This window comes from Lonchura striata, chromosome 6 (genome assembly GCF_050655825.1).
Source record: "Lonchura striata isolate lonStrDom1 chromosome 6, ASM5065582v1, whole genome shotgun sequence".
Classification (NCBI taxonomy): Eukaryota; Metazoa; Chordata; class Aves; order Passeriformes; family Estrildidae; genus Lonchura; species Lonchura striata.
Window position 1 is genome coordinate 26240850 of NC_140708.1, and position 23562 is coordinate 26264411.

General features: G+C 34.8%; 1 protein-coding gene across 1 annotated transcript; it reads left to right on the plus strand.

The window, feature by feature from the left end:
- Nucleotides 1-21904: 21904 nt before the first annotated feature.
- Nucleotides 21905-23330, plus strand: LOC110473696 (heparan sulfate glucosamine 3-O-sulfotransferase 1). The gene has a single exon (XM_085582595.1). It carries the CDS (start codon nt 21905-21907, stop codon nt 22832-22834), a length of 930 nt encoding a protein of 309 aa, XP_085438721.1. The 3' UTR covers nt 22835-23330.
- The last annotated feature ends 232 nt before the right edge of the window (nt 23331-23562 follow it).

Below are 23562 nucleotides of genomic sequence, written 5' to 3' on the forward strand. Positions count from 1 at the left end.
GGGCTTGTGAACTAGCAAAAATCTATAATGTTCCAGCTGTTTGAAAGAGTCCACACACACTTATTGGTACAATGTTGTCAATATTTAATTCAGTAAGTTCAAAACTTTTCTTCTAGGGGATATAAAATCAAAAAAGAGATTGTCCATTTTTCCACTTTTCAAAATTGTTTTTAATCTATTTCTGTCACTCCTTTTCTTCCAGATATTGGGACTAAAGCCTGAAAGCTGTCCTTTCCCCTTAACTTCAAGATCTTTTGCACACTATCACCATGAAAATTTTAATTTGTCTAGTAAAATTATTCTCATAAAGGAGAAAAAACCAATCTTGCAGGAAAAAAGTAAGAAGCCTTAGGTAATGTGTATTAACTTCTGGAAAGAGTTGTTGCCTTTGCAAGTAAAATCCTGCTGAGTTTTACGTTGTTAGGAAAGAATTAATTCTTCATCCTTATTGCAACCAACAGGGATTCCCAGCTCCTGCTTGTGAATAAACTGTAATATTGACCCTTCAGTGCAAGTCAGGATGCAGACAGGGGTCAAGAGCCATCTGGCTTGGCCTGACCATAAAGTCCTCATTTGTGAAAGTGCTAATTTCTTTATCATTAGAACCTTTGGCTTCAACAGACCTAGACACCTGGGAATATTTTGCATTAGAAATTTGTATTAATCCACAATCTACCCAGAGAATATGTGTATATATATATATATATATACATTAAAACATGTGTCCTTCTGTTTCAAAATAATATGAAAGTAAGATATATTTATTTAAAATACACTACTGGAGAATTGGAGAATTCAATGCATTTGTAGCTTGATTAGTTGTGAAATTTTCTGTAATTTACTAATTTAAAAGAACTTGCAATCAGTTATGCAGAATTTCTCTTTTTGTATAATTGGAATCCAAGGTACATGTTGTATGCCTAGTCATGTATGCATAGTCACTATCTGCATTAAATCAAGAGTGCCATATTTTGGATTAAAACTGGGAAGAATTAATCTTGCAGACCAGTGTCAGTAAGGACTTTTGCTACTCTTGAATAGTAGATGCAATTTTTAACAATATTTTTGTAGATTGCCTAAGGAAGCAATGTGTTTTTCATTATTGGAAATTTTATAAGATCAGGTTATGCAAACATCTGTCAAGAATGGTTTCAGTATACTGATCAAGCCTTGGGGCTAACTGGCAAACTAAGTGACCTCTTGAGATCCCTTCCACCTCAGTGTTCTGTGACTCTGTGGCATTGTGCTATGCTACATTGTAGATATGTATGTAGAAGTTACCCACTTTGAAAAGTTTATTTCTACTATTTTATCCCGCTCCCATTTCTTTAGGTTTGGGGATTTATGCAGACAAGTAGAAAAGAAAGTCCCTAATTAATTATGGAATTTTTTTGCAATTTTATCAATTATTAATTTTGAGATCTACCTTGAGACTGAATGGAAGGAAAACAAAAGCAAAGCAGCACAGATGAAAACTTGGAATTTGCTAAAGCAACCTTTCTTATTTAAATGATGATGTGTTTAGCAGTGTTGTTAGCCTTTACTTACAGGTGATACAAATCACATGCTAATTCAGACTGTTCTGTGTAGTTCAAAATGCGCATTTTTAACCCCTCACTGTCTGTTGTCAACAGGACTGAAATTGTCCTAGTGATGCAATGAGGGTAGATTTACCTTCAGGACTCTTCAAAGCTATAGATGCCAGTGTGTATGAATCTTTAAAATCTGTGATTTGTACATAGTCCCCCTGTGGCTGGCGACACCAGTGGATGACAACAACAATGTTCATGCCTCTGCAGCATCACCTGCAATTTGTTATCAACTTCCCAATCTCAAAAACTGAAATCCCAAGGGAGGTATTAATTAAACTGGAGTTGAAGGAGTATACTGGATAGAAAAGGGTAAGGAGGAGAGGACACAAGTGTTACTCTTGAAGTGGTCTGGTCTAATAATGGCAAATTAGATTTGAGTCAGACTAATCAAGTACTTGACTGTTCTCCCAGAGCCCAGACTAGCGTCCCAACAGCAGCCCTTCAAACACAGTTTAATGACATAGCACTTCTTTAAAATATTTAAGTGTTTCAGTTTTGGTGTTCTGCAGAAGGAACCTCAGTTAGGAAACTTTGGAATGTAAATGGCTTCGCAGTAGCGATCTTCAGTCCATGTTGTAGGTACAGTTAACATAGCTTAGATGTTATGAGAAACACAATATGGCTTTTTTATTATAAACCAAGCTAAGCTTGCTAGAATTAACTGAAATTAAATCTCTTATGGAAGTGAAGAAGTAGTTTCACTGGTAGAACAGATTTGAGGTTTCTTGAATCTTGAACATTGACTAATGGTTAAGTCATCTTTCAAACTTAATAACAATTTGTATTTGTGTATATGCATCTCAGTGTTTGCTCTTTATTGTTCAGTTGAAGTAATTTGTTTTAATTTATTTAATTGGTTTTATTTTGGGTTTAATATTACTGAGTTCTTATTTTGTAAAGTCAACATTATTTGATACTGTTATTTAATATTTGTCATTAAAATACATGTCTACTATTAAACGTCAGCTCTTGAGAATGTTTTTTAAATATTACTATATAATAATAGACTGAAAGTTTTAGGGTTTTGAAACTGACCCATTTTTAGAAATTTTTGCAACATTTGCAGATTCAGAATACAAACAGCTACACCATTTAGAGAACACTCATTAAAAATGAAATAGCAATTTAGTACAGGAATAATTAAGAGGTCAGTGAAAGTCTCTGCAGCCTGGGACTAAAGCATTGTCTTTATTTGCCATAGTACTTAAAATTTTTCATCAGTAAGATTAAAAACTGGTAACATGAAGGCAACATAAGCTGTTATTTACCTCAGATGGACATGCATGGTTAATTTTGTTATTCTGAGTAGACATTAAAATAGTAAGTGCTGAACATGTAAGCATGTGTGCAAATATCCACTTTCAAATAAAACAGTGGGATAAGATATTTTCTCTTGCCTTGAAAAATATTTAATACACATATTTTTAAATACTTATTAATTATATATGTTTCTATTCTTAGCTATTTGGTGTAGTTGTTATCAGTTGATATGTACCTTGTTAATATGGCCTGTATTTGTAGAAGTCTTGTATTTGGAAATCTTGTATATTAAAGGTTGTTTATTTTGTAGGGAACATTTTGATATTCATCTAGAAGGGATGCATTAATATTTACTGGAAACTTCTAAAAAAAGTTGCCCTACGTTTCCATGTCTACAGAGTCTTGAAATGTTGTGTGTCAGAATCTAATTTTTACAGAAAATCACTAGTTTGAGCCTTTTATTCTTGTTTGTTGTTTTTGTTCTGCTTGCTCATTCGTCACAGTTAATCAAGTATTTAAGAATGTGTGAGCTATTCCAATGAATTTTGAAAGGGAGCTATTTCCATGAGCCTTAAGATTTACCCTTCCTGAAGTTCAAGTACCAGATACAACAATCTAGTTAAAATATCCCAGGACTTTATGTGGGAGATCTGCCAACTGAAGGAGATGTTTAAATTGCAGGATGACATTGGAAAAAAAAAATACATAGTGCCTAGTTTTCTTTGATTACAAAATAATGTAAGCAAACCTTTTAGACTGAAATATGGTGCTTTTTACCCCAAGGAATTGTAATGTGTGCCTAAATTTAAGAAATTAAGGCCTTTATTTGATATCTCTGTTCAGCCATGCCTTGAATAGACAGAAAAATAAAAATATAGTTCTTAAATTTAGCTGAGATACTGACAACTGATCTTCCAGAAATAACTACTCAGTGTCAGAGAGGTTGCATAGCCTTAACCAAATAATAAAATTGCAGGTGTTTATTAACATTTAACACATTCTTGTGAACTGTTCCAAAACTTTTAAACTGAGTAAAAATTATTCCCACAAGCAGGTGGGGTTTCTTTTATGTGCTTATTGTAGAGGAGGTTTATTGCAAAAACATCAGCAGATCTCAGCAAGTGAACTGATGCTTTCATCTAGGCCACTTCCAAAGCAGTGCATTGGCATATTGAACTGCATGGTTGATTTTAGTCTTGGACTTCAGTAAGAAATTAAGATCCTCTAGAAGGCAGAAATTTCAATTGACTTATTCTAGTTCCTTTGATTATATATCAAATCGCCCTCTTCAGCTACTTTTACTATATCTCTTAAAGGTTCATTTAGTATGTTCTAAAAATCATATTTTGACTAAGTCGTCTTACAAGAAGGTACCAACAAATCAGTATGTAAGAAATTAAGGCAGGCCTCTTACTCCATTATGCAAGAACAATAGAAACATAAAGCCTGAAAACAAAACATTAAACCACAATAGTGTAGATTGCAAAAGAGCTTTCAAAGCAACTTGTTAAAGACATAAGACCAGCATTATTTCAAATGCATTAGAACAGGAAAATTTATACAGGAAAATTGCAGCTGATAGTAAATTATTTAGAATAGGAGAAATGGAAACAAACTGCAAAGAAGTACCTCAGTGATACTGAGTGATAAAGTGACAAGTGAAATTCACAGCAAATAAATTTAAAGTGGTTCTCAAAGGGGAAAAAATTATAAATTTGTGCACAAAATGGACTTCAAACTGATAATTATTGTTTGAGATCTTCATTGTGAGATTATCTATTTCCAGTGTATTCACTGTGAGCTATGAAAAGAGTAGCAGCAAAAAATTGTAAATTTAATGCTACACATTTTTAGAAATAAATAGATTAAATTAGAAAATATCATGGTTACAAGCTGGGTCACAGCACTGCACCTGCATCTTGAATAGGTAGAGAGAATGGGTTGGATGAGTAATGGATGATTAAATAAATATTTTAAACAAGGAATAGGTAGAGCTACAAACTTTCAGTCTGGGAAGAAGAAAATTGAAGGAGGCTATGGCAAGTTTCTTAAATCATGAGTGGTGAGTAAATAGATAATGAGTGATTGTGTGCTGGCTCTTTACTGCAAGGACGTTGGGCATTGGGTGAAATTAGCAGGTGGTGGGTTTGAGCTGAACCAAAGGGAGCATTTTTCCAGTTTCACACAGTCACACCATGGAACTCCTCCACACAAGCTGTGTTAGCAATGATTCAATAACTAGTGAGATTTACAGAATTACTGAGATTGTTCATTGAAGACTACAAAGCTCACAGTTCTGTTCTAGAGAGCCACTGAAGCTCAGACTTGCTGGATCCCAGGAAAATGCTTGGAAAAATCACTGCATATTTGCCTTGGGTTTGCACAGTCCCTCAAGTGTCCCTGATGGGCCACTGCTAGCAAGGGGACACAAGACAAGTAAATGCTTGGTTCAATCAAGTATAGGCAGTCTGAGATGAAGCTCAGCAAAGGTGTCAGTTAAAAACACTGCTGAGATGCAAACATGCTTGGATTTGCTTGTAGCTTCAGAGATGAAGAGCTGGCTTTGTCTCTTCTATGTATGTTTTAATTTTACTTAATCTGAATTAACATCTCCATTGAGATGAATGGGAGAGGATTTCTAGATGTTTGTTGTTTGTCACATGAAATTATGTTCCTTTCGTTGCTAATTGTATTTTAATTTTCTTACTGCTTATATTCATATCTCTCTTTCTTCATTTAATCACATATCAACTCTTGCCTTGTATTTAATTCCTGTACTTTCTTTTTAGTACATTTTGAATGAAAGTTGTTCTGAGGAGTTCAGTGTTTATTGGAAAAAAGCTACATTGGACTGCACAATTTTAAAACATAAAATCCCAGTAGGTGGCTTCTTTTATTAATTACTTGGATTATGGGGGAGACAAGGGTGGCTTCAAGACAGGAAGTCTTCAGGCATACTGGAGAGCAAGACTGAGTGTCAAAATGCTGTTGCTATCTCCAAGAAAATGTTTACATAAAATAGGCCGCAGTTTAATAGAAACAAGTAGAAGTAGAAAATGGAGAAATGTTAAACTGTAAAAATCCCAGGTGTGTAGTTTTTGGCTAGATAAGAGTTCTGCCCTGAAGGATTTAATGTGATTTGATGGATTAGAGACTGTTCGAGAATTAATGCCATCTCCAAGCAAAAAAGCAGGAAGAATGTAAGGAGTATTTACATCTGTCATGTAGATCTTGTTAGTCTCTGTGTTAGTGGGGTGGGGTCTGAGTAAAGAGACCTAGAATTTGGTGTCCTGACTGAACATGAATCAACAGAAAATTTAGAGATCTGTGAGAGTGGCCAGAGTCTAGAACACATGACTCACAATCTGAAATTAAATTAACTGTGATTGCTATCACACATCCTCTTAAGTTTAATAATTTAATCATGTAACTTTGTGCCCTGGTATCTATGAAACAAGAACCATCTGAGATCCTAATTTTCTGTCTTAGCTTGCTTCATTTTTTTATTTTTTCAGCCTTTTCTCCTCTGGAATGAGACTCCATTCTGGCATCCTGCTCTGGTTTTCCTTGTCTTCTGTACATCCAAATTTGCTTGTACTTTCTATATCAATGTCAGACTGTATGCTCTGATTGTGTATTTCCTAGTCTTTACTAAATTAGTGAAAGACAAAAGTTGGGCTTTGAGAGATAAGAGTGGAAACTATGGTCATTAAGTCAGAAATCAAGATTTTTTTCTGTCTCCTTCTTTCCACAGAATAAATAAGCAAACACATCCAGATGCATTTAGAATTATTTAGACTTTATTTATATGAAATTTCTTTGAAAAGTATCTTTTGTAAGTTGCTAGATATTTCGGTATGACATATCTCTGAGGTATTATGAAGCTGGAAAAGCAGTTTTCTCAAATTGATCTCTGTTTCACCTGGAGCTCTTGTAAAATCCACTTTTATAGTAGATTTTTTAATATAAGAAATTTAATACTGTATTTCAAAATACATCTTAAAATGTCCTTTGTTGGTGGTTGCTTTCTTTTTGTTTGCCTTATCCAGAGCTGCAGTAACATTTAGTGACAATGACAATCCTAGATTAGTTGTGCATTGTTCAGAGCATATAACTTTGTCAGTTTTAATTTCATTGCCTTTTTGTTTCTCTGTAATATGTTTTGTGAACTTGTGAGAAAAGGAGCAGTGGTTATCTTAGTTCATTTATCTAATGCAGCAGTCAAAGTACAGACTCTGCATTTTTTTACCATCTCCTTATATTGACAAATTATTTATGCTTGCAATCTTTTGTTGGCAGCCACCTCTGAACTCCCTCTTCCTTTTGGGAATGATTGACCAGAAGGAAACACACTGTTCTAGTCACTCTGAACCATTAGTTTATCAAAATGCATTAAAATTGTGCTGTCATTTTCCCTTACTGCTTTTGCATACTAATAATGTGCTGGCCTTTGCCCACTGCTGTGCATCCAACTGAAATTCTCACTGAGATTTTTGGGTGCTTCATAAAGAATCCTAAGGCTAGGGATTTCCAGGAAGTCTAAGGCATTTAGGTGTCCATCTCTAATTTGAAATTCAAATTTCAAATGCAGCAGTAACTGAAACTCCTTGGACTCTGAATCTCTTAGCCAGTGTCTTTTCCTAAAGAGATATCTGGTGCAAGCTTGTGAATTAACTGGATGTTGAGGATTTCCTGTGCATTCCTACACTTTGCTTTCTGAGCTATTTTATTAATCCACATTGAATATTTGCTTTTTTACCCTGAAACTAATAGTGAAGGACTTTGTCAGAAGGCCAAATAAACTTTGTCAACCTGTTTTTCTCCCCATGCTATTTAGCTTGCGTGACCAATGGAATCCGAAAGCAGTGTAAAAATTTTGCTCAGTAAATTAGTATATGTGTTTGTTCATATGGGAGGGAGGCATAAACTAAACAAATTGATTTAATTTTAGCATATCATCACTCCTATTTTCTCACTAATTTCAGTGTAATTTTTCTCAATTTACATCAATGACTGTGATATTTTTGCTATTCTTCATAGGTTTAAAATACCTTTCAACATGTGGGCTGATATTGCTTAGTAGGTTTTCAGCTCTGTGATTTAAAATCTCTCCAGAACACCTGGATGTATTTCTAAACATGAATAGTGATTAGATGTTTCCTTTCTTATTCAGCTGTAGCAGTGCAACTTGGCATTTCAATCTTATGGAATTAATTTTATGGTTTCCTCCATTCTTCTATCACCTGGATATTTAAGGGGTTTGAATTTGCCTTTGCAATATCACTAAAAGGTGAGAAATACAATTCTGAGTAGCACAAGATGAGGAAGAGAGAGGAATCTTTCAAAATTTTCATAACTTTTCTACTAAGTAAAAAATACTATGACTGACTTCTGTGGAACTAGAATGAGACCTGTATAAATGATCCTGAAAAATTTCTCTCTCAAGGCTTGTCTTCAAGGGGAAATTACTGTGAGAAATCTGAAGTCTAAATTATAGAACACATTCGCTGCTGAACATTAACTCCCCATGCGAATAAACAGAGTTTGAGTAAGTTGCTCTACTTGGAAAGCATGTAACAAACTGTAATTTCAAACTCCATCTCACTTAGTTGTGGCATAACTGCACAAGGTTTGTTTCATCCAGTCCTCACAAGAAAAGGTGAAACCTGAACTCCAATTAATTCAATTTCCACTTGAATGTATCACAATACCATCCTTAACCACTTTTGCTTCCCTTTGTACCTGCACTACAGTAGAATCTAAATATGGTATGTTGTAAGAAATCTAAGTTCTTCTGCACTTGAACATTTGATCCTGAACCTGTTTCTAGTGTACACACATTTATCCATTTGCAATCCACTTTTATAATCTGTACGTATGCTGATACGTTGCATTGCTCATAACCCCAAGTAATTTGAATTCTTTAAACTGCCTGTATTATTTTCTATTACTATCTGTTCTATATTTCTCTGTGTGCTATATGTATGTGTCCTTGTGTATATTTGCTATATATGTGTGCTTATGTGTGTGTTTGCACAAGTATAGAACTTAACTGTGCTCACTAAAATTATTAACAACCTGTTTTTTTCCTACAAATGCTCAATTTTTTTCTTTTCATCATTTCTCTTGCTTTCTCCAATCCTTTACTCTTTCACTCCTGGCTTTGTGGTGTATTTACTAGATGGTTATGTGTTATAATTTAAAGTACTTCACATTCAATTTCTCTTGCATAATCATACATACACAGCAGATCATGATGTTTTATAAAATAGGTTAGACTTCATGATTTATTTCTCCTGGTACTTTTATATTTGACTGAAATATTTCCAGACCCTGAATGACAGTTATATCATGTACGTTTTTTAAATGTCAGAGGGAATAGCTTTATTTTATTACTTTTTTTACATGCTATGCCATAATTTCTTATATAATTTTGGTAAATTCTGCAGTATAGGAATCATGATTCTTTCACATTCAGTAATTTTATCCCTTATTTCTCACACACTGACAGATATTGTTTGATCCCAGCATCTTGATTCTGATCTCAAAAATTTGCTCTGAACTGTTTATTATCTATAAACTCAAAGTCGTTTTTTCTGTTGACTATAATTCCTCTTAAAATATCATCAGTAATTGTAATAATTTTCCAAGTGCATCCATATCACCTCCCTGGACAAAAAACCTTCCAGGAGAAATTTAACCTTCTCTTAATGTTCTTTCTGCTTGAAATTGATAGATGCCATTAAGAATAAGTGAGACATGAATGTGAAAATATTTTAGCTAAGAAATGTCAAACTACAAATCTAAGATGAATATTCAGCATAAAAAATGTGAAATAATATATACAATTTATAGTTTGTAGAAGAAATACTGTCCTCCCTCGAGAGGAAAAGCTATTATCGGTACTTTAAAACAGAACTGGCATCAATAACCAGTAGCTTATCCTGCGTACTTGCACTACCTTTTTTAGTGTGCTATAAACAGAAATAACTATTCCATATTTTATAGTTACAAATTAAATTTCAAATCCAGATTTATTTTCCCTCATGATCACATATTTTAAGGTAAGAGGAATGAACACCCATAATCAGAATGCAGAAAAAATTCCTTTATTGTCATGAAATTAAACATGATATTTAATTTAATTTAAATAGAAGTCACATTTCTCACAAACTGGACTCAGTTACATAATACTAGTAATAATAATAGTAGTATTATGACTGTATTTTCAAACCACTATATATGGCAGTGGCCAAACACTGAGAAACTAAACCCTGAGAGCAGGAGGATGGGTAGGTTTTGTAAGTAAATTGGAGATTTCACCAGAGATTCTTTTTCCCTAACTAAATTTCATATTAATCTTTCTGAGCTACTGTGTGAATGTGAGGCTTTTTCAACATATTAAAGTTCTTATGAAATGGTACAGAGTTTGGACACATCATCAGCTGTGAAGAGGGAGGCTGCAAATGCCTTCTCAAGAATCTTTACACATAGTGGCATATATTTCTTCCATGTTGCTGATCTGGAAAATTGTTATATCTGTGCCTGAGAACAGGCGACATTTTGTGGAGTTCTCAGCCACCCTAAAATGCAAAAAAAAAAAAAGCCTCAGGTGCTTAAAATCTTTAAAAATTGCACCACAATTTATGTAGTGAATTAAGATTCTCTAGTCTCAGCTTCAGCACTACCCAACTCCATCGTAATTTTATTAAAGGAATAAATTCCTATTCTCTGTGGTAAACAGCAGCAGAACGTCATCTGATTTTATGTGGCTTTTGGCAATCTGATTTGAAAGTGTTGGTTTGGTGCTTTACTTTCTGGTTTTTATCTATGAATCTCACTGGACTTGTAAATTAAATGGTATTCACATGTTGACATTTTTTCTTCAAAATGTTTAAAGTAACTGCTGAGACACCCATGAAGGATGCTGCAGAAAAACTGCTGGTAATATCCTGTTAACTCTGCAAAAACTCTAAATGCATTCTCAAGGAGAAAAAATGTAGTCAAAAGTAAAAGGTACAGTGAGATAATGATTTTCTTTAAAATTGTACCATAGGGACTGCTAAGGGTATTCATGGGGCAAAGAAACAATGATCAGGATGCACGAGATGTGTATTTTATGTTTAAAACTACCACATACTAACACTTACATCTTTGCTTTATATAGCAGTGTTGTACTGGTAATAGAGAACAGCAAAAAGAGAAATCATCAATTTTCTTTTTTTTAAATTACCTGAGAAAAAAAAAATTAAGTGGACTAGAACAGTATGGAATATGTGGATCATAAGCTATATAGAAACAAGAAAAAATTAATTGCAGCTAGAACATGTTTCTAGGATCACAAAATTGATTACTTCCTCCTACAGGAAAAGTAAATTTTGAAACTGAAATAACAAAATTTGGTGCTTTAAGGGTTTTTCTCTTTTATTTGTGAAGGAAGGAGACTGAGAGAGAAAATGTAAGATAATGGAGGTACCTCTAGGTCTCCTCTATGCTATGCTGAAGTATTGCTCCTTGGGGAAATGTCCTGTTGTGGCACTATGAGACCAGTCTGCTGTCATACAGTGTCTGGTTGAGGAGCTGAAATCAGGGGATTAGAATCAATTACAATACATGTGTTGTACAGTCTACCCAGTCTTAAGAGATTGGCTCTGAACATTCTAACTATGTATTGCTCTAATTGATATGCAGTTAAGTACAAGAATGTATCAGAGCCCTTCCATTCCTCTGCCTCTTTCTCTGCTATAGGTGTTCCTAGCACCTTACCAACCCTCTGGGACAAAAAAAAATAAAAAGGTCATTATAAGATACCTAGGTACAACAGATGTTTTCCAAATTGACACTGAAGATTCAAAATAAAAATTGCTACTTATAAATTTTATTATCAAAACCATCAAACACAGTATTTGAATCTGAGAGCTAATCTTACCATGCCTTATTTTGTCTCCAACTACATCTACTGTAACTCTTTCTAGTTAGAGTTTCTAATGTGACAAACCCTCACCATTTGTCACAAGTCTCACAAATCTGAAGTCCTGAAGTCCACATCTTGAATGTATGTAATGGCTCTTAAATATGATTTTACCTTAAAGACTTAGGTGAAAATTGACAGAGATTAAGGGTGGCAAAACATTTCTGTAGGCACTCTCAGCCATCAAAGAGCCTTTCTGAGAAGCTGTAACTGATTTGAAATGAAGCAGCACTAAAGGAAAAGTGTGGAAGGGTTGTTTGGATGTACCATGGCACTGAGCTGTGGGGCAGAAGTGATGCTGTGTGCTGAGGAGGATGTTCTGCTGGAATTAACCATGCTGTAGAATGCAGTGGTGGAACAACAGAAAGTGTTTTTGTGAGGACACCTTAAACTTGTAGATGCAGAGGATGTTTTTGCACAGGTAAGTCATCGTCATGGTCTGGACTGATCAGAAAGAAGAAAGGGAATTGCTTTGTTTTCCACTGAAGTGTACCTACATCTTTGGTTGTACTACTGACATGCCTATAGGTTAGGATGTACATCAAAGTTTGAAAAATTTGAACTGCACAGAAGGTTTCCTATGTTCTGTCTTTCCTAAGTAAAATGTTGAAAAGACTGTCAGACAGGACACTACTACATCTCCAAAATCCTGGAGAAAATAATTAGAATTTTGAGGTATTAGTAGTCTGTTCTCAAACTTTTAAGAGTGATGAGTATTCTTTTACTGTACTTTAATGTGCTACTTTGGCACTGGAAAAAGGTTTGGTAAGGAGCAAGGATCTGATTTCTGATTTTCCATAATAGCCAGAAAATGATCTGTCTTTTACTTACTCCATGTGTTCAGCCCATCGTCCTTGTCTCCTGTAGCAGCCTGAGGAGCAGTGAGAGACACAAGTGTTGTACTTGGGGCTGTTTTATGTGTTTTATTCCAGTTGTCAGGCATTTCCAAATGTTCCCTAAATCGCTTCACTCCTGTATCTGCTGGGCTGAATGTGCACATAGCTTGATGATGTATGTGTGTTGAAGGCATCAAGCTTCTATTCAAGAAATGTTATATCTATTTGTTTATTTTCTAATATGTTTGCTTGTTCTGTATTTCAGTGTATTTACCTTCTTTATTAGCAAGAATTTGTTTACCAGTGGAAGACAGTTTTGACTAGTATATTTATTTTACTGATATATTTTTGTATATTTTACTAATATATTTATTAATCAATGTTAAGACTTGCTAAGTAGTTGCTTTCTATGGTCCCTTCAAGTCACACTTGTTTGTTTACTGTGAGAAAAGATGGACTATGAGGTCCTTTCTGTAGAATTTCTGATTCTTTGATGCCCAAAGTCTCTCAGCATACCTGAACTCAGTGTGGATTTAGTATGTTTCTTGGTTTTGTAAATCCCATCATTTTAGCAAACGTTCATACTCATACTGTTTTTCTCTGACCTTTATCTTGATCTTGTCAGTACCCAAAATTAAAAATTAAATTTTCAGTCTTAAGTCCATCATTGATTGATTATTTCAGCTTCTTTATACCCTCCCACATCCTCTGTTCTGTAGTTACTCTTTTTTAAAAAATGCTCCCGAGCTGGTATTTTTTCTTAAATTTTGTTCAGTCATCCTTCACAAGGCCAAAAGATTTCAACTCTGATGCGCCTTTCAGCTGCTTTTTTAAATTCTGTGTGAATTCCCTGCTCAGTTTACATCTGTGCTTTACAGCGTAACTCTGAGCCAAGAAGCTGGACCCTTCTCTTATGTTTGCATGTGACATGAGGAGGTTTCCAGCCTGGGGACTGTGGGATTAACAGGATTCATTGCCAAGGGAAGGATCCATTTGTTTCATGCCCTGTAGGAGGAGGGTATACAGCAGCTATATGGGACCCAACAGAGCAATTCTTACCAGACAACACCAGAGAGCTACATCCCAGGGACTGATGCCAGAGCCTTGGAAAATTATTCAAAAAGATGTCAACAACGGGTCACACACTGAGCTTGGCTCATCAGACTCATCTGAGCTATGTCAGTGTGGGCCAGATTTCAGGGTGGGGATGGAGAAGCCTCCGTGCCTGCAGGACAGGCTCCTGCCTGGCTGTCCCCTGGCAGCTCCCGCTGTCCCTCCCGCTGAGCCTTGCCTGGATTGCTCCTGCCCTGCACGGGGACAGTGCTGGAAACAAAAGGTACAGTATTGACCAGGGCTGCCCAGAAAAGCTCTGAGAAGAATTATCCCGTTTTGGAGTCCTTGAAGTTGTACTGTCTTAAAACCAGCATGGGTTTGTGGTTTTTCTTTTTGGTTGGGTGGTTTGTTTTTTTTCCAAGACTAGAATTTGGTGGAGGGGTATGTGATTTTTTTGTGGTTGTTTTTATTTTTAGTATCAGGAATCTGTGCTCTTTACAGGACCATAAAAGATTTTAGGGTCAGTTATTTGACCTGGATATCCTGTAGGAGTTTCCTGTTTTATACCACAGAGTTAAACTATCCTCATCCCTCTTGGATGTTTCTCTTGCCATCCCTGACCCTCTGAGGAATTTTTTCCTTTAAAAGACAGGTCTCTCATAAATCCTCTGCATCAAATTCTAATTGTATTCCCTAAACATCTGTGAATATTAAGGTATTCCTTGTGACAATGAGTGGTGGAAAATTAATAATATTCAATTAATTATACCAGAGGTAGAGAGGCTGAAGTTTGACCTTTTTGCTGTACTGTAGAAATATACACAAAAGCTACTTATCAGCCACACATCATTACATCTTGCACCTTTATAATTACATGAGTACTGCTTGTTTGGCTGAAGAATTGGCATGGCATCTTTGTTACTTCAATTTATATTAATTCAGATACTTAATTAACAATTTGAGGTGTAAGTTTAATTTAACAAAATGCTAATGAAATTCCATTTCAAATATGCCAATGTGATAAGTAAAACTGGCCTTCTCATCTGTGCTAATCTGACCACTATTCACTCTTTGCATCTTAATAAGAACTGAATTTTTATTTATGTCTATTCAAAAGTATCCTTCTAAATGTACCTGGCTTTATGGGCTAAACTTATTAAAGATCTTTATGAAATTGTAATTCAGTGACTTTTATGTGGATGGTTTGAGTATGATATTTTTCAAAGATACCATAAAGTATAAGTGTGTAAACTACAACTGTAGAAGGTTTATTTAGCTCAGAAATTTATTCGTGTGCTTATACTGTATATATTACTGTACTGCTACAAAAGTGCAGTCAGAAAAGGAATTAGGAAATGTAATGCTAGCCTTAGGGAAGCAAATTTCCTCCAAAACTCCTATCTGTTAATATCACCTGCCAATGATTTAATGGTGTTTATAGTTCATGCTAATATTTCTTAGCTTTCCTTTTTATCCGTTATGGTCCGTGTACCTGATAGAAGCCTGCAGCCAATTGCTGTTACTTTGTAGCTCCTACCTTTACTCACCAAATAGCTATTTCCTTTTTTACTCCTTTTTTTTTTTTTATTCTTGTAAGGTAGTATCTGTTGGCTGTTATAAAACTGCAATCTCATTGGAAAAGGCTCACACAAATAAATTCACTCCTGAGATTAGGACTTTAAAATGCTAATGTCTTTGTGCTAACATATATTTTGTGTTGATGCTTAAAGAGAAATCTTTAAACTTTTTCATTACCCAAAGAGGTGTTATAACAGCAAGGCAGCATTTCTGGACAATCTGTGGGATCATGGGTTTTTAGGTACTACCTCATTTAGGAAATCTTGGTGCATCTCCCTAACAAAAATACACCCATAGTTTGAGTAAAATGAAAGTGAACAAAATTCTTAGGTGCCTACAAGACTCTTAATCAGCAATATGAACTGCTGCAATGTTTATTTGACTTTGGGTTTCTGGTCCTTTTTGTATTTTGTCCTTTCCTCCTTGTATGAAAAGAGACCACTGAGCTCAGCTTGCAGGTCTGTTACAAAACTCGTGTTGTATTTTACTGTCCCTTGCACTTTCTTGCTTTCTCCAGCTGGCAGGAGAGATTTTCCACGGTTGCAGGTGGGAGGTATATTCCTGGGAACTGCCTGACTTCTCCTGCCTAATTCTGATAAAGGCCAGTAAGGACAATGCAAATGTTATTTAGTTACTACAGCGAGTCTGGGAATGGAGCAGAGCAGAGAAGTTTCATGCCATATAAAGAGTTATCTCTATGGGATAACTGTCCTTTCCCACATAGTCTTTAGTCTTATGGAATAGGTAATTTTGGATTCTTCTGAATCAAATCTCACTTCAAGGGCACAGCTCTAAAGTTATTCAGTTGCACCTGATTGGTCTCATTCTAACATAGACCTAATGTAATTGCTCTGCTTGTAATAAAATTAAGAGTCACAATTGTTTTTACACAGGAAACTTTTCCAACATTTTTAATATTTTTCACATTCAGAAATGTGCTCTTATTGTGTCCTGAACTCTGCCTAGGCATATCTCACATGTGTGGATAGAAGTAGCTGAAATGTTTCCTTCCAATTAATATTAAAGAGGATACCTTTCTGTTCAACCATTGGACATGTGCCAAGTATTTTCAAATGTCCATTATTTCACAAATTATATTATAATCAGAATTAAGGTATTATGAAGATAACTTTTGATGATAGTATTACTTCTAATATTTAATGTTTAGAATTAATAAAATTAGTCATTACATTATTGGATTTGAATACATTGATACTGGATTCTATTAAGCAATGTGTTCTGTATGCACTGGATAATTCATTTGCCTGTTTTTAAAAAATGTATAAACCATGCTGAGTGCAGATTTGCATTTATTACGCTATGTAACTAATTCTAGTTTTACTGAAGGAAAATCAGCAGCCTAATTTCAGCTATTCCAAAACTTTTAGAATTATATTTTTGTTTAGAACTATTTATTACATAACCCAGTCTCTATAAGGATACCTTACATAGGTCTGACATCACAGTATGACTGCCCTCCAAAAATTTCTGAAACTGTTCACCTTATATGACCTTTGGCCGTGAATACAGTTAGGCTGGAATTGGTTTTTTATATTGTCAGCATTAGAGATGTTCTTAATAATAGAGATATAATTGAGTAGTTTCAAGTTTGTGTGCCAGTAAGCCTTAACATGTTTGCATTGTACTTTTCTCAGTGATTGATCTTTTTGTTGCAATAAGTTCATATCTAATAGGAATTAACAGGAAAAGCAGTATCAAGACAAAAGTGGGTGTTTTGTTATATTTGGTTAGACCACCTCCTCTTGCTGCAATTTTCAGCCACCAACAGAAGTATTTCTGCACATATGCTTCGAAAACAACAAAATTCTGAGTTTGTAGTTAGTACTTGATTCCTTTTTATTTTTTGTAAGGAGCGAGCTTTATTTTAAAAAATTGAAACATTGAGGATCTCTTTGCTTTTCAATTCAGCATGTAATCCAGCTATAAGTTATCATAAGGGTTTTGAGAGGCTGCTATGAAATGGCACAAAGTTGGAATTGGAAGGGGAATTGGATGGAGAATTAGAAGCCCTGGGGGTTTTATTCTTGGTTGGACTATAAACCTGCTATGTGACCTTGAGCAGATCAGATTAACCTGACTTTCCAAGGCATTTGCACTCCTGAACTGGATCTATACATTGGTCTCTTGCAATTTCCTGTAAGGTGCCAATGGTGCCTTAATAAGGTGCAGGCAGTTCATTAACACAGTGCTGCAGAATTCTCCAGTGAAAAACATTACAGGCACTGTAATACAGGAAGTATTATTAGGAGCTAATAATGTTATAAATTAGTAATAATATATTTAGGTTTACCCTATGATTTTGTACTTTACCCCAAAGCAAGATAAATCGCAAGATGCTTGCAAGTGTTTTCAGAGTAGAGTGCAGCAGTTAAGGGTCTTTAGTACATTTCTGTAATATTAAAATGATTTTTCAGCCAGCACTGCAGCTTCTCAAGTCTAGTCTAGGTTTTAAAAAAATAAAAGAAGCAGCAGCCCAAGGTATTATTTACTTAATTAGTCCTTTCTGCAGCATGAATTTATTTCTGAACTACATTTCTGCTTAATAAGTATCATATCTGTTGGTGACTAAACACCACCAACACTGCCAAATAATAAGGGAAAATGGTAATAAGGCACTGTAATTCTGATCATGTGTCATGGGGTTTTTTTATAAGAATACTTTCAGATTCTTCATTGGTGCAGTGCACCAATGTAAAATATATTGTTTTCATTATAAAAAGCAGTTAATATCTGCTAAAAATGTAGTTGCATAAAGGCATAAAAGCAATACAAAAATTATTCAAATAACATTCCAGTTATATATGATAAATTTTCTTTAAAACTTTTACATTTATGTAGCAATAATAACCTAACCACAGGATCTAACATCTTAGAGCTTCACTGAAGTCAATCAAATATCTTAGGCCAAAGCTGAATGTTGCTCTGATAGAATTGCTCCCAAAGGCAATTTTGATCCATTTAGGAACCAGGTTTTCAGCACATTTTGAATTTGATTTTTTCTGTAGTATTTCCTGAGTAAGGTTTTTCCTAGCAATGATTCTAAGAATTTTTTAAAACAACTAATTAATTGGGAAACTGGTTAAAATGGTTAATAATTATGTTAATTATTTTTTCAAACAATACTTCAATCCACAGAATATGCAGAATAGCTTTGCTACTTGCTATCTGAATATGTTTTACAAAGACCTGCTGATTTCAGATGGTAAATTAAGCAGACTCTCACTCACATCAGAAGTGAACCTGAGAATATTTTGGAAGACCAATCTTTCCCCAGTGATAAGCATTATTTTCTCATTTAGCTTACAGATTTTTTTGGGTTTCAATATTTGCACCTGATTCTTAGGTGTATGAAACTAGAAAACTCAGGGATGAAATAGCATTTGTGTGTTTGAATTTTTTAAACAAAATTAAAAAGTGAATGTGAGAATTTTTTCACCTGTCACCAGACCTAGGAAGAGCACATCTCTGTCGACACTAGTGAAGAGTCCCAGTATGAAATACTTGTTTCTTTTTTACTCTGGTTTTAGATTATTTCAGAGAAATTCCTGCTTTTTCCCCTCTTCATTTCTATTTTTTCAATTTAAGATATTAATCTAGTTAGTCTCAAGAATACTAATCTCAAGAAATCTAAAAATACTTTTCTTTCAAGTTAAATAAAATTGCCTATAATACCTGTCTAGAATCGGTTCAGGAAACTGTTTCAAAATGGGATAGTTCCAGAATTTAAATCAGATAATGAACTGTATGTCTCCACCTTGGTATTTATAAGTGATCCCTTGCTTGGCAGACATTCAGGGAGGTCTTCCCTTAGTTCAAAGTATTGTAATATAATGTACAGAGGTGTAAGTGCATTCATAATGTGTAAAACGCTGTATTATCATGAAAGATGTAAAGATGTAAAGATTTTTGTAAAAACAATTCCTCAGTCTTCCTGGAAGAATGTTAAACAATGAAGATGAATAGAATGCAAACTAACACTGGGATTTCAGAACAGGTTAAAAGAATGATTAACTGTTCCCTTGGCCCCCGCTCCCAAATCCCAGCCTGCTGGCATCACAGCTCTGGAAAGATGCCATACTGTCATATGTTGCTACTTCTGAATCCATGTTATGCATAGCTGTGCTTTTCCTCAGATTGAACTATTCAGGAACCTTGTGAATTGTGACAAATTTGGCTTGAAATTCCTAAGGCAGAGTCCCTTCTTTGAAAGCTGGCACTCCAGGAATCATCTGGGGCACAATGCTTCAGATTTCGTGCTGTGCATCCTAAGGATCTTTCCAAAACAACATTAGCTGCCATTATTGCATTTTAGCCTCTCAGCAGCACTGAACAGCATGGTTACCACTTCCCAAGTTTGCCATCCAAAGGAATAGTAACTATAAATGATTTTGGTATAAACATACCTATTCTTCCCTCCTGTGACTGCCATAGGAATTCTTGCATTCTTTGCTCTTGGGAACTTCAAACAGAACTTCTGAGTGAAGTTCCTAGTGAAAAAATTGTGATCTTTAAAATGAAACCTCCTTTCAAGTTCTTAAAGAACAGCATTTCAGTCTGTCATTACAAAGCAAATTTGTACTTAGACTTTTCTAATATTTAGTAATTGTATACTCACTGTTCCTAGTTGAAACTGCTCTCTTTGAAGAAGAAGTTGCCCTTTAAGTCTTGCTTGGACATAACAGGAAATATTCTCTACAGATTTCTTCACTAAAGGTCATAGTTTATTTTTTAAATGACAATTTTAGGGTTAATATTTGCTATATAACTGTGAATTTAGTGCTCATTGAGGCTGACTACAATCATTCCCTAGATATCCAAGAAGCTGGAGAAGGTTTCAGTAACATTTAGAAAATAGATTTAATGAATCTGCTGCATTGCCTAGACTGTTATTATCAAAAATTTTAAATCTTTAAGCCTTTAAAGGAAGACTCAAAGTAAACAATTTTAAAGTAGAAATATTGAATACTCCCCAGTGCCATAACAAATGGGAATTGTCTGTGCTTTCTATGGTTGCTTCTAAGAGATGAAATACTGTGACCAATATGTTCAGAAAAAGAAAGAGACAGTGAACACTGAAGAAGGAACTAAGGTTGTAACATTAAAATAAGGTTGTAACTTTAAAATATGAGTCATAATTCAAAATTATTCCAAAAATGTTTATTGTTTATTAAATGACTGCTGCTTCACTGTAGAAAAGAAACCCCCTTGCTTCTGCATTCTATATTAAAAACAAAACAAGAATGTAGATATATTCCACAAATCTTAAAATCCTGTAATTGCTGAGAAATTGAGTGAAACTCGAGAGTCCTCTCAATAGGAATTAGTCTTGTGGGAATTTCAGAGTTAAAAACATGGAATCCAAGCACAGTGGTTCAAGTGCAGGTGTTGCATTGATCTGAACTTTTTATGACTTGGTGCAATGGCAGATCTGTAAGCAATCTGTTTCAAATATTATGTATAACAGTTACCCAGGAAATTTCAAATGTTAGTAAAACAATTATATAGATGTTTTCTTTCACTTACATCTGCACATGCACATATCTGCAAGCCTAAAGTTTTTGCAAATTTTGAAGATACTTAATATTCACCACTTCTTAAAATGACCATATGCAATGTGGATTAAGTAGAAGAAGCTATTCAGCCTCAAGCAGACTTGCCTCCCTGCAGAAATCTCGCAGTGACCAGAAAGCATCTGATTATTGGTTATATCTTATATGGAGCTTTTGAGGAACTGTAGAATATTATCTGAAGAGCTGATTTTGCAAAGACTTTTCCAACACTTATATGACTGGACAACATACACTTGGATAGTCACAGAGAATCCATCCCTGCATCATTTATTTTTCCCACACTGATCCCACTTAGCCACTTTACTTTTGTTTTGACACAGTTGGTTTTCTGCTCCAAGGGGCTCAGTTTTCAAAACTTGGCCTGTATCTGTGTTTTCATTTTTTGTGTCTAAGTAAACAGAATTATTTTTGTAAGATTCATAGCTCACTAAAACTCAGATAGCTGCACCATCATCCAAGTCTGTTATTTATGTAAGAATATACTATTCTAGCAGGAAAATTGAGGAAAGATGCTGACATTCAAATATTCTTTAGAATTATTGTTTGGAGTTATTGTTATCATATGGGGTATGGTATTTATAACAAGAGAAGTGTGTGGTATATATGAAGATAATTAGGAAAACCAAAGCAAGCAGGATTTAAGATCAGATAAACAATTCCAATCTGCTTAGGCAAAATAAAAGCTGTTGAAAGGTTAGTATCCATTACTGGTCACTTTTGGTAAGGAGAAAAAAGCCCCAACACATGGGACTTTTCTGTCCTTCTAAAATAAAGTCAGGGGAAACAACTTCCCTATAAATTTCATTTTGGGATTACAGATTAGCTTTGTGAATTAAATTGTGAGTTGAATTTTTTAACTGATGATGAGTTTAGAATCACTTATTTCTCTAATTTTGTTTTGCAGATGCTTCAGAAGCTTGCTGTGTGTTTACCAGGGGTTCTGCCAACCATCTCAAGAGGGGACTCACCTATTCTTTCATTAATTAAGCAAAACATTATCTTGAAATAATTATTCCTCTCCACATGGCCTTCCTACTCGTGTCAGCTTATCTTCTGCTGACCCATGCTCGGGGTGCTCCTGCTGAGAATGGGGCTCTGTTGGAAACACTGAAGTCACAAGTGGGATTATTCAGCAATACAAGTGAACACTATTCAGCACAGGTGAGACCTCCTGGCACGAGCCGACAAATACCTCAGACAATCATCATAGGAGTTCGTAAAGGAGGGACCAGAGCTTTGCTGGAAATGTTGGATATTCATCCTAACATTGTGGTGGCAGCTACAGAAGTCCACTTCTTTGACTGGGATGAAAATTATGTGAAAGGAATAGACTGGTATAGAAATCTGATGCCATTTTCTTATGGAAATCAAATTACAATTGAGAAAACACCAGGCTATTTTACATCACCACAGGCTCCAGGAAGAATTCATGACATGAATAGCTCCATTAAACTGCTGCTCATTCTAAGAGATCCCACTGAGAGAGTTATATCTGACTATACCCAAGTATATTACAACAGAGTGGAAAGCCACAAGCCTGTTCAGCTCTTTGAAGATATTGTTATTAAGAATGGAGTGCTTAATACCAAATACAAAGCTATTCAGAGAAGTCTATATGATGTCCATATGGAAAAGTGGCTTAAGCATTTCAGTTTGGATCAGATTCACATAGTGGATGGCAATACTTTGATCAAGGACCCTCTTCCTGAATTACAAAAAGTTGAAAGATTTCTAAATCTTCCATCCCGAATTATGTCTTCTAATTTTTATTTTAACCAAACCAAGGGATTCTACTGCATCAGAAGTGATGGGAGGGAGAGATGTTTACATGAATCCAAAGGGCGTCCCCATCCCCTTGTTAACAGCACTGTTTTAGAGCAACTGTATTCTTATTTCAGAGAGCACAATGCAAAATTTTACAGGATGGTTAATCATTCCTTTGACTGGCATTAACACATTTGGGGTCAATCTTTCTTAAAAAGAGCCTGAGATAAACTTTCAGACAGACCTTTCTAAACTGTAAAGACTTGTGTTATGAGAATTAACACACTGGTTATATGCTTAATTAGAATAACACTTCTGTTGATTCATTGAAAGGGTACTGTTTCTGTTGGGAAAAATAAGTTTTATGTATTTGTATGATTACTGGGAGTCATATGCTGATCTTCTTTCTCTCACATGCAAATACATTAACTTTCACATGCAAATATATTAGCAAAGGTGTATCTCTACAAGATTTTTGCTGTTTTGGAAAAATGCATCTAACTTCTAAAAATGTAAATATTGGAAATAGTATTATTCTAACTGTTCTGTATTTTTTGTTGTTAGTATTTTTTATATCCCACATGATAGTGGTGTTGATTTATAGAATTTTTCATAAAATAAGTTTAAATTGTATGTTAAAATAGGGGCATAATAGTAGCTCTAATAAATAAATCATCATCTTCAATATGCTGAAGTACTTAATTAATAATAGAGGGAATCTATTTCACCTGTAATTCTGAATAGGTGAGCTAGAAGCCACCTGTCTGTATAACATGAGTATTAAACCACATTCTTACTATCTTGGGTTTGCAAAAGAATCTGCAAAGTAAGAATATAAACTGAAGAAGGTTAAAGTGAGAGTTCTGAATGTATAGAAATTAAAATATCCCAGGAACACTGATACTCTATACACTAAA